This window comes from Syngnathus leptorhynchus, chromosome 22 (genome assembly GCF_054491065.1).
Source record: "Syngnathus leptorhynchus isolate UIUO chromosome 22, UIUO_Slep, whole genome shotgun sequence".
Classification (NCBI taxonomy): domain Eukaryota; kingdom Metazoa; phylum Chordata; class Actinopteri; order Syngnathiformes; family Syngnathidae; genus Syngnathus; species Syngnathus leptorhynchus.
Window position 1 is genome coordinate 5,663,867 of NC_141216.1, and position 19,155 is coordinate 5,683,021.

Consider the following 19,155-nt stretch of genomic DNA (forward strand, 5'->3'; position numbering starts at 1 on the left):
GGTTAACGTGACGGTGACGTGGTGCTGGTGGAGCGGTGACCCACGGGAGCAATGCGGGGGGGGGGTTATACTGTTTTGAAAATGCAGGAAGGACGCATAGTGCAACAATCGCCTCGTTTCTTGCAGTTATTTCCTCGCCGGTCGTTTGTTTTACGCCTCCACTTATCCGGCGCGTAAAAGTGACCCACTAGTGGAAATTGTTTGCGTGTTTCTTTAATATTATTTTAAGTTGTTTTACGGCGCGCCTGTTGGCAATCATTACGACGCGGCAGAGCTGGGGATGAACTTCCCCCCACTCTCCCTCGAACCGTGAGTTCAATTCACTTTTACGCACAAACTTGTCCGGACCGCTTGGAAGTGATCAAAGGCTGCGGGGGCTTCAAGTGCGTGGAAAATGCCCGTGGACTTTAACGCCCGTGCTAAATGTTTATAGTTCTCCTCCAATTGGACCAGCGTGTACGTGTCTGCGTCCAAAATGCTTGTAAAAGCTCCAGCAGTGTATCGGTGGGTTTTCTTAATGCTTTAACGGCGGCTGCACTCTGACCTCCAGACGGAAGTTTAGATCTATTATTGGGTCAACTATTAATAAATAACAAACACATGACATATGAAGTGACTTTTGTCACAGTATCCACAAAGACCGATTGCCCAATAGTAAACAAAACGAGGAGGGGGGGGGGGGGTATTGTAATTGTAAACACTCGGAAGAGGTGTGTGCGTAATATTTGCCGGCAGGAGCGGAAGTGGGTGCAACTCGCACGATGATGTGCCTTTGTACCCCTCCCACGATTAAAAAAAAAGAATCAAGAAAGCTGCAAGAAGAGAAGGTAGGGGAGCGACGTTGCTCCTATTGTGGGAGAGAGCGTGACGTAAATTGAAAAGTACAAGATGTCACGGAGCCTCGCGTCCGCAGGATCCGGTGCTTGTCTTCGGGGAAAATCCCACGGCGTGTAAATTCTGCACAAGACGTTTGAGGTGATGCGCTCTGCAGGTTTCGCAACTTTAAAGTTCTGTAAAAGATAAAAAGTTGTCTTTAGGTAGGTGTGTTGTGCTTTTTTTTTTTTTAATTCAAGCGTTTGATAGAATTTAGCACGCGCAGTTACAACATTGCCGTGCGCTTCCAATAACTAAACAGGACGCGCGTTTTGCAGTTGAGCGTGTCTTTTCAATGCTTGCCAATTAAGTCAATGCAAATGGACGGATGGGTGTTTTATTGCTCTTACGTGACAGATTTGTCTTGGAAATCGAGTAAATGTTGGAAGGTTTGTCAATTTGGGGCCTCTCGAGGGCAATGTGGTGTCACGGAGTGGCGCGTTCGCGCCGATTGGAGCATGTCAAATGTGCTCTCCCTTTTGAGTTCACGTCATATAGGCTTGGCGTGAGCTTGGCTTACACACCGAGCTCTTTATTACGCTGTTATCGTAAAAACCAGCTAGTCAGCATCGCTTCATGCTTGCTTTTAAACTAGAATTGTCCTTATTCTCAAATTCAAAATACAAGCAGCTACTTTAAGTATCGTCACACATATATTTTTAAAAGTACAGTTCAGTTGTATTTCACTTTCAAGTACAATATATTTTGCATTATTTTTTTCAATTGATTCCAATTATACACTTTTCCACTATATTTAAGCACAGCGTTAAATATTCAAACAATGCAGAATGTTGCAAACTTGCCTAGTAATTGATTGTCACATAGGCCTACTATACCACTGTATTTTTATATTTATTATATTTATGACACTCGGTCTAAAATAATTGACAATTGCTACTCCGTGATAAAAGTTTCCTTTGATGCATCCACTAAAGTACCGAGTGCGCTATGCAAAGAGCTTTTGTTGAAATTATTTAAAGAATCTTCCAAAGATGAGTGCTGCGTTGCACGGGGTCATGCTACCCTTTGACCCTACGGCGGCCTACAGAGCCACTGTGCTAAACCCAACCTAAACATTCCCGGACATTTTAGAGTTTAGCAAAACATGTTTGTAATCTTCAGTTAAGGCGCTTGGGTGACTTTTATTTTCTATACATTTTACTCCCGGTGAGAAAATATTTGTGAAATTTCACGAGTCGTCCGAGTTGATTTGTCACTTTATGCCAAGCAGAATTTTTTTTTTTTTCAATTTGATGTCAAGATTTAAGGGGAAAAAAACCCCACTTTTGAACGTGATTACAAATTGCGCAAATTTACCATGTGAACACACGCAAGACAACACGCTATGGCCATAAATCCTTACGATAATTACAGCCTCTACCTGCATGTTTTGATGGCCCATAAATAGATGCCGGTGTCGTCTCCGCACAGGCTTGGATCTGATTACACTCGGATATATATCTATGTGACAGGTAGTAATTTGGCGCCCAACCATTCCCCACGTTCAGCCACCATCTATCTCCTCTTGAGCGTCTTGGCGTTTACTTGCCATGAGCTGCTCTCCATTTCATTTGTCTGCATGATCGCAAGCAGCAACAACAATCCCAGGAAAAGGTCATGTTGCGTTTGCGTCCAGTCTTGTCTTTTCATAGTAGAGTGCGCCGAGCGATATTTACAGGCTCGTCCACCAGAAGAATACAAAAAAAACGATGCCGTGGAGCTCACTCAAAGCTTATTCGGTCGTCCGATGCCTGTCTTTTGTCTCACGAGATGGCCGCGGCACCTTCAGGGCAGCCCCGCTCTCAAATGAACGGCTGTGTTTTTGTAATTCTATCAGAATAGGGGACGGCTGTCTCTTGCCTTGAGTGGCACCCGTGGAGACTCCCCCCGGACCCCCTGCCCCCCCCCCCCCCCCCATTTGGAGCTCGTTTAAATCCGGCATGTTTCCCATTGGCAGTGAATTATGACTTTTCAAAGGGGTCTTATTTAGACCTTTCAGAAAGTTTGGTCAGTTAATATTAAGGTGGCTGGCATGCCACCTACTTTAGGTTAATTTAGCCATTTGCTGCTAATGTGCAGGAAATATTTTATTCGCCTACTTCCAGAAAGTGAAGTTGAATGGCTCAATAGGGACTGTGTGTGTGTGTGTGTGTGTGTGTGTGTGTGCGCTGTACTGCATCAGATTGTGAAGTGTTTCTAATATTTTGATTTCGCTCCATTAAAGAGGTAAACTAATTTTTATATATAACATTCATTTTACCATATCAATATACAATAAGTTTAAATACCAATTTTTACAAGTTAAAAAAAAAAAAAGTTGTCTGAGCTCAAAATTTAAATGTCAATCATTTATATTTTAAAGTTGTTCCAACTTAAAATGCCATTTTGCCCCCCCCCCACAACAAACCTTCATTGGCAATGTATACTCACCAGTCATTTCATTAGGTACAGCTCCGCAATCTGATCCAATGCGTGAAAGATTGCAATACTCCTTTTGTAGTCGATCAACCGATGATGTCATTTCTTGTTCACCACAACACCGTCGCCGACCAGTTTCACATCAAAACATATTTCGGCTTTAATGAGAGCTTTAAACGTCCATGTGCCATCGTGAAGTCAACTCAGCAACTTATATGAACACCATCTTCTAAGTAGAATCCAACATTCCTCATCATGCACCACTGGCCTTTTAATTAGGTACACCATCTGTATAGGGAAAAAAGTCACTTAACTATGTTTTAATTCAAATGTGCTTTAATGAGTAGCTCGGGACATGGCGGGGAAGGAGCCTTGCAAACCGGGCTGGAGTGTGAGGAGAAGAGGAGCAAGGCCCCTATAGAATAGAAAGCCGCGAGGGGAAGGTGGAAAGTGTCAGTCAGGGACGCTTCACTGCTTGAGGACAATCCTAGTGCAGGACCGCTCTGTTTCAAGAGCAATCAGTCAATCCGCATTAATTATCCTGCAACACCCCCCCTCCCCACCCCACTACCACCCTTGCACCCCCTACTACTCAATCGCCCAACCACCCCCACCCTCGGCACGCGGGCTCAGGGAAACGCACACACACGCACGACCCCCACTTTAACGTGGAAAAAGAACCTACAATAGCAATGTATAAAATAAATAAATAAAATCTCAGCAGAAATGTAAACGTTTCTTTTGGGTGAATGCTTAAAATGATGTCGAGGATGACTGGACAAAAAGAAAACTTGAATATTTGTTTTTTTTTTATTTTGTGTGAATGTAAACAAATGTGTAAAAAGATATGTTATGTACTATAACACAATTCTTATTAACATATTTTAACATTTGATATTTTTTCTTAATATTCTTTAAAAAAAATAAAATAATGAGTTATAGTTCTTCATGCGAAACTTTTATTTACACTCTGCTGTATATTTTGTTGTTGCCCAGCACACAGAAGCAAATCACTTCATGATTTAGTATGCAGTGAACGGATGAAGTCCACCTTGTATTGAATTGTATCAATATGTATGAGCATTTTTAACCTCTGACCTTAACAATTGCCATTTGCGATTCAGGTTGCTTCTCATTTTGAAGTATTTCATTTGCCACCAAATCATTCATTCAAGTAATAAATGCAAAAACATAGAATATCTTGAATTGCCTCAGTTTATTTGCAATCAAATGTTTCATTATTTAGCAGCATATAGTGAACACTCAACAACTTTGGAGATGAGATCAACTTTATTTCCCACACTCACATTCAAGTCAATACAATGCAGTTCTATTTGTGTGTATATATAACAAATTATAAATATTACAAATGACATATTTGTAGCCTTAGATAAGTGCAACGTTGTGCAATTCTCAACGCAAGTTAAATAGGCAAACATGGTAATGATCATCTAATTACAGACCTAATAAATTTGCTTCTCAACACCCTTACATTTTTTCCTTAAAATTACAGGCTTATATTTAAATTGTTCTCCTGTAAAGTCTTCTTCTCAAAGCGCAAAGAGTATGTCATAGTCACTCATCTCGTGGTTGTACGGACATGCCGTGTTTTGTTTGGGCCCGGACCAAAGCAAATGATACGTTCACGTCTGCCTCGACTATTTCAGGCATTTGTATTTCCGTTTGTCAGGACATTAAATTATATCAATGATTTGCATCACTGTGGTAAAAAATGTCTCATTCTATTGGAACAAATTATTGTCAAGATGCATTTAGAAAATCATAAAAAGAAAAGAACACGTGCATTTCGTAATTGTGGCCAAAGCGGTTGCAGAACCATATCAAGCGGCTTACATCATCGATAGAGCAAATTTAGGGCGCGAGGAGCTCACCGCGTTTAAAATCGAGAATCCCTGCGTGCAAACTTTTGCTGGGACCCCCACGCGCTTGTCGGCTCCTTCCCGGTTCCGCGTCGACGTGCTCCCCTCTTCGTTTCCTGCACACAAATCTATTGTCGTTGCACCGAGCTCCTCTGCATTTCATACGGCGTGCAAATTTGGCCCCTTCTTACCGTATTCCTTTTGATTTAGTCACTCTTGACTCCTTTTGCTCTGGGGGCCAACGGGGGCTTCGCGCAAGGGGTGAGGGGGGACGCCTTGAAACCGCTCCTCCTTATCTCCTTTCGTCGTTCAGAACGGGTCGCCTTGAAACCGCGGGGGCAGTAATTGCTTTTTTCAGGCAGCACAGTGCGGACTGGCCAGCAGCCAATCAGAGCCTTGTTTACACTCTCTGATGGACGGCGCAGTGGCTGCGCGCCAGCCAATCGGGAAGCGCGTAAGGAGCCGGAGCCGCGTTCACCAGAGCTTTGCGATACAGAGATGTGGGTATCGATCAATACCCAGAACATACAGGCCCCAGTATCGTCGATATTGATACTGATATCAAGTACTTTTAGATTTTAAAAAAAATATTTTCAATTGCTTTTCCTAATATATAACGTGGTTTGTGCAATTTAAACTCTTGTTGAGTGCTTAACCCTGCCATAATATCTTTAATGGACTGTCTTTCATAGTAATCTGCATACTCTTACTCGCTGCGTCTCTTAAATTCCTTTATCCCAGACAGTAGTCCGACTTTATGTAGATTCGATTCGTTAAATAAACTAATCACTGCAACCCATTGTTTTGATTTCCCTTCCACTCCCAGTTCGAGAGAACACAAGGAAAAAAAATGTGCACTCCGCTTGCAGGTAGTTTACCTGTGGTTAACTTTAAGCTATTATCACTCAGAAAGTATATTTTATGTTGTGCTAGAAAAATAAATAGCTGGTCGGTGGAAAAGCTCAAACAAAGCATTGAATGTAAAATGTCCGTCACTGTAAAAATGATTATTTGAAAGTAACTGTATTGCGGGGCACATTTATGTCTAAAAAGAATGACTAAATGCAAAGGATTGATACTAACTGTATGGAATTGATGCGATACCGATACTCACATTAGTATCATTTTTATGGACACTTGGATCGATCTGCACGGCCCTAGCGTTAACCCTTCAAGTGCCAGTGTAAACATAACTGGATGGAATGCTGTAGACGGGTTACTACATCAGCTCATATATTTCGACGTGGAAGCATGCAAGGCCGTATCTTTACACTTTTAATGGGCTAAATTACTCAAGCACAGGGAAGGCTAACCCCGAGGACAGTCGCGGAGAAGGCAGCGAGTGTGTGTGCATGTGTGTCTGCAGCCACACATTAAGCCAGCCATAAAAAACAGCCAAAAATAAAATTCATTGTTAAACAAAAAGTTCCAACAGCAAAAAAAAATGTCACAGAAAGTATACAGTGAATTTATTGTGTAGTGGAAGATCATTTAATATTTCTGCATTACTGTCACTATATGTCACTGCATAGATAGATATAGTATTTGTAGAAAGTAATTTTCTAACCAATTATTAGAAACAGAATAGATTAAAATACAACTTTGTTTTTATTGATATAATTATGGTAAAAATCACAGACCCCCCCCCCCAAAATTAACAGGATACTTATTTTCAAGTTTTGTTGTGTTTATATTATTATAGTCGTAGCCTATGGTTTTACTTATTTACATTTGAAAATAAAGTTAATTGAAATACATGAAATTGGATGACTTACCTCAGCAGACCTAATAGTTGGTAATCATTTGCAAATATTTTCATATACTGTGCTAGTGTCTAATTTATCATTTGAAAAAGGGATTCGGTGAAAGGACAAAAAACCAAAATAAAAAAGCAGTTTCTGCACAGTTATTCCACCCCCTAAAGATAAAAAAATAGCAAGAAACTTGACCATTTGATTCGGTTGAATGGGCCACAAAAACTACGTAGGGGACCAGATTTGGCCCCCGGGCCTTATGTTGCTATGGCCTTGACATTATATCGTAAACATGCAATAAAACGAGCGGTAGCTGACATACAAGAGACCATCATGCAATATTTAAGCCGATTTGAAGTAGGAATAGTTGCTGACTGAGCGGGCCTCGTAGTACTTGCAACCACGCAAGTGCTCCCTTACGGACTTCCAAATCAAACCCTGAGCTGTTTCCCTCCTCGAGTACAGCAACATCCTCATTGGCTCAGATGGGCAACCAATAGTGATGGGTGTTTACCGACGACTGGGAGGGGAGGGGGGGGGGGCCTCTTGTATGTGTGTAGCGAAACCCAGGGTGGGGTAAGGGCGGATGGAAGAGGAAGGAGGGGGGGTGCCTCACGGGCACGCTTTCACATTGTCGTCCTCAAACCAGTAGGCGCGCGCGTTCAACCTCCCCGCACACAGCCCCCCCAACCCTCCACCATCCACCCTCCGCCTCCTCCCCCCCCCCCGGCGTGTCTGAGTCCCCGGTTGCATGAACGAGTCTCGATTCACTACAAGCCCGAACTTCTACGGCGCGTCTGTGCCATACCTCCAGTGAGTGCGCAGCACAGTGTGCAGCAGCAGCAACAGCAGCAGCAGCAACAGCAGCAGCATAGGATGTAATCAATCCCACATGTTTCATCTCGGCGACTCGGGGATTTTGCATGATTTTTAAGGCTTCGTCTGTGATACTCTTGCTTTTTTTGTGGTTGTTGTTCAGACACCACCGGCCAGACAAGGAATATAACTTAGCAGTAAGTAGCAAATGTGTGTTGTTTTAATATCTATTTTTTTAATATCATCACTAAAAATGTGAACCTTTGCTGGCTCGCGCGATAGGAGTGTTTAAATGCGGCGTTTTCTTGAAATCATACGAGGTTGCATTGTATTAAAAATAGATATATTTTAAACAATATTTAGTTGTAGATGAAACTTATTGAAGTTAATATTGTTTTCAGTGCGGTTCTAACTAAATAACAACAAAACATGAATGTTCACGAGTGCAGATTTCTTCTGCATGATGTGTCACTTTTGGGCTGGTTCCACTTTTACAGGTTTTCTGTCTAATTCATTCATTCAATTAATTTTAATTTTTTATTAGACATTTGACTTGATTGCTTTATGGTTATATACGTGTTTTTTTGTGAGTGTATGGTTTTTTTGGGGGGGGACGGGGGGGCAGTCCAAGATAATCACACCATAGTTTCATTCTCCCCGATGCGAAGGCTATGCTGACGCCGGGCTTCGTTCACTCCGGCTGGGCTTGTGCGTCCGGTTCAGCCGGCCCCATATAACGTTCTGGATTTAGTGTCGCGTCGTCGCGTTGTGACTCGACTTTATTTCCGAATTGTTCAACGTAACGGGTTCCCATATTAACCGAGGACATTTGTCAATTTCCTGCATTTTCTACCTTTTTGTCTAAGGGTTCAGTAAATTCTAGGTCTTTTTGCATTCCTCTTTCGTGCATGTAGATGAATATGCACCATAGAACATTTCGACACTTTTACTCAATCTTTGTTAGTCAACTTTTATTGTAATTTCATTATTTTGTTTTATTTTTACAATAGTGTGTAAGCTAAAGTGCATGTTTGTGCGTGCATGCGTGTGTGACCGGGAGGCGTGTGTGCACGGAGTCCGTGGCAGTCAGTCAGTACGCGTCTTCCCGTCACACACATACACACGCAGACACACACACACTGCATTGCGTCCAAATTGTCTTTTTCTTTGACTTTACTATACGAGATCCACGTACGGGTTTGCGTGACCGTGCAATAAGACGAGACATCGCTTCAGCTTGTTAAAATGTAGTCCGAGTGGTTCTCTATTTACGTGGAACGTAAACACGTAGACGTGAGTTTACGGCTGAGGAGGAAGGTGGGGGGGAAATGCAAAATGTATAGAGCGATGTCAGAGCAGAGTTGTTTATGATCGCTGTCCCGTGGAGAAAGAGAAATTGTGTCGAACCCACGCAGAACAAGGGAGAGTCCATTTTGGTCTCCCTGTAGCGCGTTTCAATAGGCCCGCAATTCTTCTCTTGTGATCACGCACGTCGTCATTTCCCACATACGTACAAATAAAAGAGTAAATAATTCAAATTTGCGTTTAATTGACGATATCAAACGTGCCACCACTCGCTCTTAGTGTTGTTGGTTTATTTATTTTTTTTGCACATACATGCACTTCGCAGCACGGACACACATCAAGTTGCGCAACTTTCAAAGTTCCCCCACTCGAGTTTAAACGTGCGCATGCTGATTATATTCTTTAGCATCAAAACATTTGACCCAGTCAAGAAACAGATTTGTTTTCTTTGTTCCTCGGTTCCTGGGAGCTTCTATCACCAGCTCTAGATGGACACTGAAAGGCCCAATAGATGACTCCCCACCCGAGCGTCACAGGGAGCCCTATTTAAGTAAATGACCCGGGCTGCAAGGCATACATATAAAGTCGATGATTTCCGACTATTTCGCCGTTTATTGCCACGCACCCCATCGTACCGAAGCATAAAGGTGATTTGATTTGTGATTACACTGCTTGCTGCGTTGTGTGCTTCTGCTGCTGCTGCTACACACACACACACACACACACACACACACACACACACACACACACACATACACACACATGCATTGCATTTGCCTCCACATTGATGGAAATGTGCTTTCATAGATGTTGCCATACAAGAAACAGGCGCAGTGCATCTACTAGAAAAAAAAGGCAGAAAAGAGAAAATACCCCATAAATAAATTAATAAATTAGAACGAAATAGAAAGCACCTCGCCCCCCTCCTTTGTGATAAGTGGGAGAACAAATGCAATTTTATCATTGTAAACAAAATGAGGTCTGAGCACGATGGGGGGCAGTTTGCAAAACAATGGTCATAATTTAGACAAATTTCGCCAACTTTGCATGCTGGCCCTGATTGTTTTTCCATTTCTGAACAATCTAAGTGTGTGTGTGTGTGTGTGTGGGGGGGGGGGGGGGGGGGGTGTATTTACATGATGGATGCATGCAGGAAGCTTCTTGTACGCGGCGCTAAGGGAGGGGGCCAAAATAGATCTTGCATCCTGGGGCCAAATGTTGCTCACAGGACACCAGCTCACCTTTCTCCTCCAAAATGTTCCTCAGTCAGGCTTGTGGTTTTAGCGCGTAAATGTACTTTATTTTTTATGTGAACATCTGAGCAGCAAACTGTATGTCAGTGGAGTCTTTTCTGCATGGCTCCATCCCAGCTTGACTCATTATTGTCAGAGCTTTGACGTGTCTCCTGCCTTCTCCTTTGTAGGAGATGACGGGGACTCACTTTCCACCCTGCCAAGCCAAAACTCCGCTCAATGCGAGCGGATCCCGAAGTTCATAAAGGGGATTATTTGCATCTGGGCGCCTGAGACCTTCGGTGCCTCCGGATTTTACTTGGGATTTGGGATTTATCGCTTCTCGGCCGGATGGAAAGCCGTAATTTCACTCCTCCGCACCACCTCCTGACGGAGCGGAGCGCGCTGGTGCACAGCGCCGCGTCTCGGATGGCGCCAGGCGGCCACAGCGCCGTGCAGCACCCGGCTCACTTCCAGACGGGGAAGTACTACTCATCCCATCTCTCCATGGCTCCGCACTCAGGTCAGTTTGGATCCGAATTGTTTTCTCTTCCGTGTGAATGCTCAAGAAAAAGCGAAAAGGTTGCAAGAAGCAAACTTTCGGATCGTTGGAAAAGACGGGCAGCTGTATGTGCTGGAAACGCGCACGTTTTAAGTCATGATTTCGTAACAGCGCAATTTTAGTCCATTTCTCACACGTGGATTAAAAAATGGTTTCCACCGGCATAATCTTGTCACATATTTATATGATTCATCAATTAGTAAACTACTTATCATTGTCATTCGATGTAATTAATTAAGATTGGGTAATTCCACTGCTTACACCTCCCATTAAACAATAAATTAAGGCTATTAACTGCGCCCGTCCCAGTGCACGAGGAGCTGGTCGTATGAGGTTTTTGGTTCGGTTCTGGTGGGCAAATATAAGTGTTTATAAAAGGGGCCGGGTGGGGGGCTGCTGCTTCGAGGGGTGCTCTGGCTAATGGAGGTGCGGGTAATACCAGAAAATCCCGTTTCTATATTGAGCGCCGACGTGACGGGGTGCGAATGGGTTGACAGTGCATGCATTAGATTTAACAAGTAGCTTTGGTATCCTGTCTCAATGGGGGGGCGGCTGGGGGGTGGGAAGGTAACCTCGCGTGTGCTCATATCCGCGGGTGGAGGTCCCGGGGAAAAAGAAAAAAAAAACCCGACTTCAAACCATATAAGCGTTTAAATACTGCGATTAACTGGATGCACGTGAACGTGTCTGATGAGAGAGCTCATTAATTAACGCTTGCAAATGCAGCGGATTCTTTAAAATGGACCGAGATACTCAGTCCTGTTGTATAGGACCCACTTAGCTCATCTTATTTGCATATTCATTAGTTGTAAAGACACTCTCAAATCACAGATTTCTATCTATCTCTACATATCTATATCTATCATGTGGCTATCAAGTGCACGGCCCATGTTATTTAATTTAGAAACATAGAAATATATATATTTTTTTCTCATTCGAGTTTTAATGAAAGAAAAAATATACAGTATACACCAATACCATTTTAATATATTAGCATATTTTTCAAAATATGTTCCAAGCAGTGTCAGTGAATACGACACTCCAATGATACGTTTTAGTTTAAAAGTACCTTCAATTTATCAGCACGGCTGCTTAATTTTAATGTCTGATGAATTAAACATAGTTTCTAAATGATGCGCTGCTCTTATGTAAAACATTCTTCATGGTGTAAATACATAATTATGGATTTTGTTTCATAATTGTTCTTCGTTGTGAACTTTCAAACTCCGCCATATGGATTATGAAATTCATTGTCCAAATATACTGTATTTCTTCAACTGAACCCCCCCTCCCCCCACCCTCTTCCCAAATCAAATCTCATTTCTACATGCAAAATGGGCTTGTTTAAAGTAACACACTTCTAACCTGCATAACGCCTTAACCAGATTATTGTGCACAAAGACTGATAGCGCCGCTCGCCCACATGCATTATGGTCCAATTTAAACCCGATTCTGTAATGTCGGAGGGGGAGAAAGCATAGTAATGCCGGCTGATAATGTTATTGAAATATATTCAAGGGGGCCTCTCGCTGGGTCTCAAGGTGCATGACACTGTATTGAGCTCGCAGATATCCAGACTCTCCATGCATGTCTCTGATGGGCTTTTGACTGACATGACGGGCATAGAGGATTGCTGTTTTGACGATGGGGGTTGCTATATTTGCTTGGAGGTGAAGGTTTTTTTTTTTTTTTTATCCGAGGGGGGGTGGTATACCTTTTGTGCCTGCCCCCCCCCTCCCTTGGAGATTTAGCAAGCTGTATGCCTGGCTCCAGGCCTTGACTAAGGGGCGAAATATGATTTGGAGTTGGCTAAAGTGGGACAGGAGGAGGAAGGGCAGTGTGTGCTAAGCATACGCACAATTCCTACCATCTTCTCCCCTTTTTTTTTTTAAAAAACATCTAATTGAGCGTATCGGAAAAATGGATCCCACCCCCGGAAAAGCATGCAATCCATCAATTCTTCTGAAGCCTCTTATTTACATCAGCATGGTGTCTGCTTGAATATCGACACGCTTGACAAGGTGATGGAATGATGGTTGCATACCAACGCCCCGAGACCCCTCCCGCCACCCCCCCCCCCCTTCCATCCCCCAATTTGATAAAACCCAATAATGATATTACACAGGCGTTGTGATTACTGATAGAAAAGGATGGGAAGCAAGCCTTTGTCTCTGTCTGCCTTGCTGCCCCCTCATTTTCCTCCCTTGTGCTGTTCTACTAGTTTCTTTCTTCTCTTTTTCTATGGTTAGCCCTGGGCAGTGGCTGAGCGTGTGCACGTGCACGTGCGTGAGAAGTTTTTTTTTTTTGCCTGCAGTAGCACAGGTGTGCAGTATTATGGAGGGCGTGGCACGGCTTGTCATTGAACAGGTGGGTTACTTCCCAGACAGCAGTTTTGTTTACATGACCGTGGATGTGTGAGAGCGTGTGCGTATGTGTGACCTACAAAGACACACACACACACACACACACACACACACACACACAAAGAAAAGCTTCTTTTTTTTTTTTTTTTTTTTTTGCAGCTGCACACACAGCCACACATCGGAAACTGCGTGCGCGCTTTGAAAAAGTAATAAACCATAATCGCAATGTTTCTGTAGGAGCAGATAACCTCTCCATCACCTCTCTTGTTTTTTTTTTTCCTCCCCCTTTCTCATTCTTCCCCGTATTGAACCCCCACCCACCCCTTTTCCTTCGACGCACTCCATCGCTCCTCTGCCGTCTCCTCGTGCTCGGTCATGTTTGAGACGCACCTCCATTCACCATTCCTCCACGGGCGTATGGAAGCATCTATTGGCAGCCTTTCATTGCTATAGGTTAAAAACAACCTAGCAAATTATTTTGGAGCAAACAACTTGCTTACTTTGTTTTGCTCACTATCATTTCAAGTTGGTCAAACTTAAAATATTCCTGTAGCCTAAAAACTACAAAATGTGTGCTTTTCTTTTCAGTCCACTCAAACCGCATGACTTGGGGGGGAAGGGGGGGGGGGACAATGCGTGTGTATTGTTTGTAAGGATGAGTCAGCTAAAGTGCATCGTTGTGTACTCGTATTGAAATGCACAAAGGAGACGGAAAGGCTGGAAAAAATGAATGAGAATGGCGACGAAGGAGGTACGGCAGAGGGAACGAGGAGGCTGAATGTTTCCACCTGGTTGGTAATCCAGTCGGATTACAATCGCCTGACGGCACCCGCCGGCCGCCATCCCTGTCTCCTCGGGCTGGCGTCTCCGCCACCTCTCAAGAGTGACAGGAAGTGAAAGCGAGAGAGAGAGACGAGGGGGGGGGGTTATATGTGAGATGAGTCAGCAACGGATGAGCGTCTCAGACAGACCGGGCTGGTCTCGACTGCGCCCAGGGCGCGGGGGAGCACGTCCCGGGTGCGGCGCGCAAGACGACCCCCCGTGGGGAGGGGACAGCTGGTGGAGGCTGCAGCCAGCTGAGCTGCCATTGGACACGGCAAACTGTCAACTCACTTCTGTTCAAACATACTGTACGTATTTGTTTGTTAGTTAGCGGGATTACACGTAAGCCTCTTAACCAATTTCAACAAAAACTTTGCAGTGTGTCATGGCAGGAGATGCGTAGATGGAGGTGTACAATCTACCGCTTATTCAAATTAGGTTGTTTTTTTTTTGGGCTTATCTATTGTGCGCGCTCCATTTTCCACATATTGTCAAAATTGGGAATGAGTTGATTTTGCAATGTTATAGAATGCAATTTTATATCTAAAATGCTTTTGCGGAATTTAGCGTAAATTTACCTATAGTGGGCGGGTCCCTAACGTACCCCCCCCCCCCCCTTCCTCGGGGCAAACAGAGGTTTACTGTATCTTCCAAATTGATTTAGACAAAGGAAAAAAAACAACAACAAAGAAACCGAAATCACGGCGCATAATGTGCCACTTATCTGCATCCAATCAGGAAACACAATTCGATATTGAGTGCAAGTCTTTTTGATGTCAAAGTCTTGAGTGGAGAGCATGTTTGTTCCCAAGCACGTTTGCTTGGAGGACAGAAAGACTTTTGTCTGGCCTCCAACTCTCATCCAACATGTGAACAGCTGCTTATTGTCTGCGGTGGTGATACGAAGGGAGTCGGGCCCGCTCGGTTTCAACATCTCGGGGCTGTGAACGCACGCCGCCATCTGATGATTTGGCATGTGAATGGAAAGTGCCAGACTCTCTCGGTCCGTGTGCTCCTTTTCCTCTCTCCTCTTCCCCCCATTTTTCCCCACTTCTCTCGCAGGCAAGACCTCCCCTCCGCCTCGTTCCTCTTCCACCACATGCTCGCCCTTCCTCCTCCTTCTTCTCTTCCTCTCCTTCTGCTTCCCTCTTTCACTTCCCCTTCGCTCCGCATTTGCTCCTCTCTCTTTCGAGTGGTCCTCAGGGCTCCCTCCTCTTCCTCCTTCACCTTCTCCCCGCACCTCCCTGCGCTACACTCCGCTGTCACTCTCTTTTCTTCTCAATTGACCCCCCGTCCCACCCTCCGCACACCTCTTACATCTAGCTCCTCTCCACCCAAACGCTCTCCTCCAATCTCTCTCGATTTCAAATCGTTTCCTTTTTTTTTTTAACTCCTTCATTTTGGAGCTCAATTGCACATGGCCACTGGTGGAATGTGACAAAGTGCATCCAAATGCTATAAAAAAATAAAATAAATAAAATATATTTTACCTTACACACACGCATATATATATATATATATATATATATATATATATATATATATATATATATATATATATATATATATATATATATATATATATATATATATAGTATAGTATTTTGCTGCCAGTGTAGAATATTTTATTATGTTACAATATGCTTTTCCCTCACAGCCCAAGTCCTCTTTTACTATAAGGTGGCACATAGGCCATAATACTTTTTAATAAGTTCCTGTTGACACCTTCACCTTTATTGCTTTCTAAGTTCAGACTCTTTCTTGTCAGATCGTAAAAATACTTTTCAAGTTTAAGGCCAGTAAACAAGCGTTCAAAGACCGTTGTAATTATTTATTTGATACCGCAATACAGTGTTTTTTTTTTTTTTTTTTATGATCGTTTTCTTTCTGATATGTAAGTGCCACAATCAATGAAAAGATTTGTGTGTATGTGTGTGTTTGCAGTCGCCGCTATTTTATGGGCTCTTGTCTTTGTCACAGGGGGTCAAGGCAATCCCCTCGCTTATGCCATGTGACCGAGAGACGAGATACTTTGCGCGGGGGAGTGGGGTATGATGTCACAGCCTCCTATCCATACACACAAAGCCATCCACCTTATCTCCGTCGGGCTACACCTGAGACTAGCCGGCCTTTTCATCCGTCTGCAGGTCACATTTAGATCCTGACTCGCAGACACCGGAGCGGACTTGTTTGATGCGTTTCTTGTGTTGCGTCGCTCTCCTTCATTCATTTCAGCTGTTTGCTCCATTCATATTATAATGGATCCCATTCAGGCGGGTCTATGTCCAGTTTGTTTTGCTGTCAGGGGCTCAGATGGATAGAGGGGAAGAGGGGTGGGTGGGTGGGGGAGCGGTGGAGGTTCATCTGGAGGTGAGGATTAAAAAGCCTCCACGATGCCCGAGGTTTCTCCATAGTCGTACTGTCGTGTAGACGGAACAGATTGGTGTGACAGACAGGTAGATATTAAATAGGTAATACGTAGCCGGGTGTGTGTGTGTGTGTATCATCGGTATTGGGGAGTCGGAAATAGAGAGAAGCAGCTGTGTGGAACAGCATGGATCGTTACACAGTGACACACATGAAAGCATTAAGTATATTCAGGAGCCTTTGTTGAATATACATGGAGCCCGTATGTGGAGGTGTGTGTGTGTGTGTGTTTGCGTATCTCCTCCCTTCGCGCAGACTAGTGATGGGGAAAAAACAACTAGAGAGCTCGGAAAGAAAGCAAAAAAAAAAAAAAAAAAAAGATCAACAACAACAAAGATCCGTCATCAGTCATTCATGGCTAATCAGTCTCGCGGGACGCACGTGCACGCGCTCACGCATCCGAGGTCCTAATCCCACCGGGGCTCCTTGTGCCTCTACGTGTGGCTGTCTAAATTTTGGTTGGGGCCTGATTAAAAGCGAAACTCTCCTTTTCGGCATGTGTCTCGCAGCCTTTCTCTCTCTTTCAGTCCCTCTTTTTAGTTGCGCGCGTCTTTGATTGCCGCTAAAGTGTCTCCACTTCTTCTTCTTGTCTCTTTAATAACCGCCCAGTGTCTTTCTCGGTGGTTTTGATCTGTGTTTTTGTAATGTTTGGAAGATGTATGGAGTCTGATTTGGCCTATATAAACACACACATGCTGTGTGTGTGTGTTTATTAAAATCATCTATCCTTTCCAACATTTAAGCCTTATTTGCAAAGCCAACAAAAATTTTAGATATATTCAAAACATGGATTTAAAAAAAAAAAAAAAAAAAAAGGTCATAGTGACAAGTATTTCACAAGCGACATAATTTGCTGATCTGCCCTAAAATATAAGGAAGTTTACGTTCGTCTTTCAACTGGGAAATTTTAGTGACGCTTACGTTGTCTGTTGGAGACGTTAGCTTAAATCGCTTTAATAGGCCCTTTGAGGAAGAAAGTGAGGCTCTGGCTGGTGTAAAGAGGAGCCCATTATCACAGAATGGATTGGAATAAATAATAACTAAATGATTGAAGCACATTACTCTTCATTTGCATATATGACCAAAAAGTCTCGTGTAGTACCGGTTTTGAAATAGCGCTGGTAAAAAATAAAAAAATAATGTTTTGTGGTTTTCTTGATACGCTCTCTTATCTGTAAAATAACTTGATTAGCTGATTAATTATTAAAGTAGCATAGAGGATCTTTGGAAGGGAGTTTGCTCTTTGGCTCGGGTGCAAAATGTCAAAAACAGCTCGCTGCGGTAATAACAAAAAGAAAATACAAATTTGCATTCTATGAATTGCTGCCTGTCATCACGAAGCGTTATTGTTTTTGTAAATGCAGCCATGTCGTTTGATTGTCGGAGTGTGCCGAATTTGGTGGCTAAGGTTGACTTGATTGTGCGAGGCTTTTCATCCTACCCTTAGCCACAATGTCATTACAAGTTAATTATGTGCATATTTTTGATTAAATGCAATTACTGAGACACATATTGTACCTACTATAAAAGAGTTTGAATAAAAAAAAAAAAAAAAATCATGAAGGTTTTTGTATTTTTGGGCGACACACATTTTTTAAAAAAACTACCCTTGCATTTTTTCTGACTCAAACAAAAATTCAAACTTTAGACATTCAGAGTTAAAGAGTATCTGTAACTTTGAGGACAATACGAGGGATAATTAGCTCTTTATTTTGAAATATCGGAAAGCCCAAAACGATTTTGTAGAATCGCTCCACTTAAAATGTTACCAGTTTGTTGCCTTGAAATTTTGAGCTCCCAATTTTGACTGACTTCCTATGAATTGACTAGAATTTCGAATTGATTTATTTTTTCCTCCTCCACTATTCTTCATCTCATCTTTAATTTCATCTCAATGACTCTGTCCAATAATCTTTTGTTATTCCTCCGTAAATACGAAGGCATATGAGAAGAGGAGGCAATGGCGCGCAGAAATAAGGTCACACTAGGTTATTCTCATCTCTCTGTCTTCATCACAGCCTCCAATCGTCTCCCTCTCTGCTCGCTCCCTTGTTGCGCTCGCTGTCTGACGATCCTCTGTCTTGTTTAGTCTCCTCGCTCGCACTGGCAACACACACACACACACACATGCATGCTGAGGCTGACACCTGCGTGTGGAGCCGTTGAGAGTCTAATTTAAGTAAAGTGCTTCTCTAGGAACCACAACCCCTCAACTCACGATGGTGGAGGTTGATACGGAGCGCTGCGGTTAAGCACACACAGTAGTCACACACACACACACACACACATCCTGCTTCGGTGATATTGCGCTGTGACCGCAGGTGTAGGATCGGTAGAAGTGGCTTGGATGGCTTAGGAGTAGTATTGTGTTGTAATCATAATGTATATTTGACCCCTCCCGCCCTTTTGGGTAATTGACCTTAGAAGACGTGGCAGGATGTCTTGCCCAAGGACACTTAAGCAGAGTGGATGCTGCCCGGCCGGCATTGGCAGCCCAAGATTAAAAATGAGCTCGGAGGTTTTGTTTCCATTCTTTTATTACGACTGGGACAAAAAGTATTGAGACAGATGTCTTCACTAGGCTAGAACAATTATTTTACACTGAATTCTAATCAAGTGTTTTTGAATCCGTTCAGGCAATTCAAGTGTTGATAGAGAAGTATGGTAATCGATTAGTTGCTCCATATTCTGCTGTTTTTGTGG

The 19,155-nt window shown here is 43.2% G+C and overlaps 1 protein-coding gene across 8 annotated transcripts in view; it reads left to right on the top strand.

Moving 5' to 3' along the window:
- Nucleotides 1-19,155, top strand: part of bahcc1b (BAH domain and coiled-coil containing 1b) — a 71,204-nt gene that overhangs the window by 21,611 nt on the left and 30,438 nt on the right. For 4 of the 8 annotated variants that reach the window (XM_085903855.1, XM_085903857.1, XM_085903856.1 and 1 more), the window contains one exon: nt 10,470-10,801. In XM_085903855.1, the coding sequence (XP_085759981.1) occupies nt 10,630-10,801 (172 nt within the window). In that variant the 5' untranslated portion in view covers nt 10,470-10,629. Of the gene's footprint in view, nt 1-136; nt 976-7,715; nt 7,952-7,986; nt 9,694-10,469; nt 10,802-19,155 lie in introns of those variants that run through there. The other 4 variants (XM_085903863.1, XM_085903861.1, XM_085903859.1 and 1 more) reach the window with 4 other exon arrangements.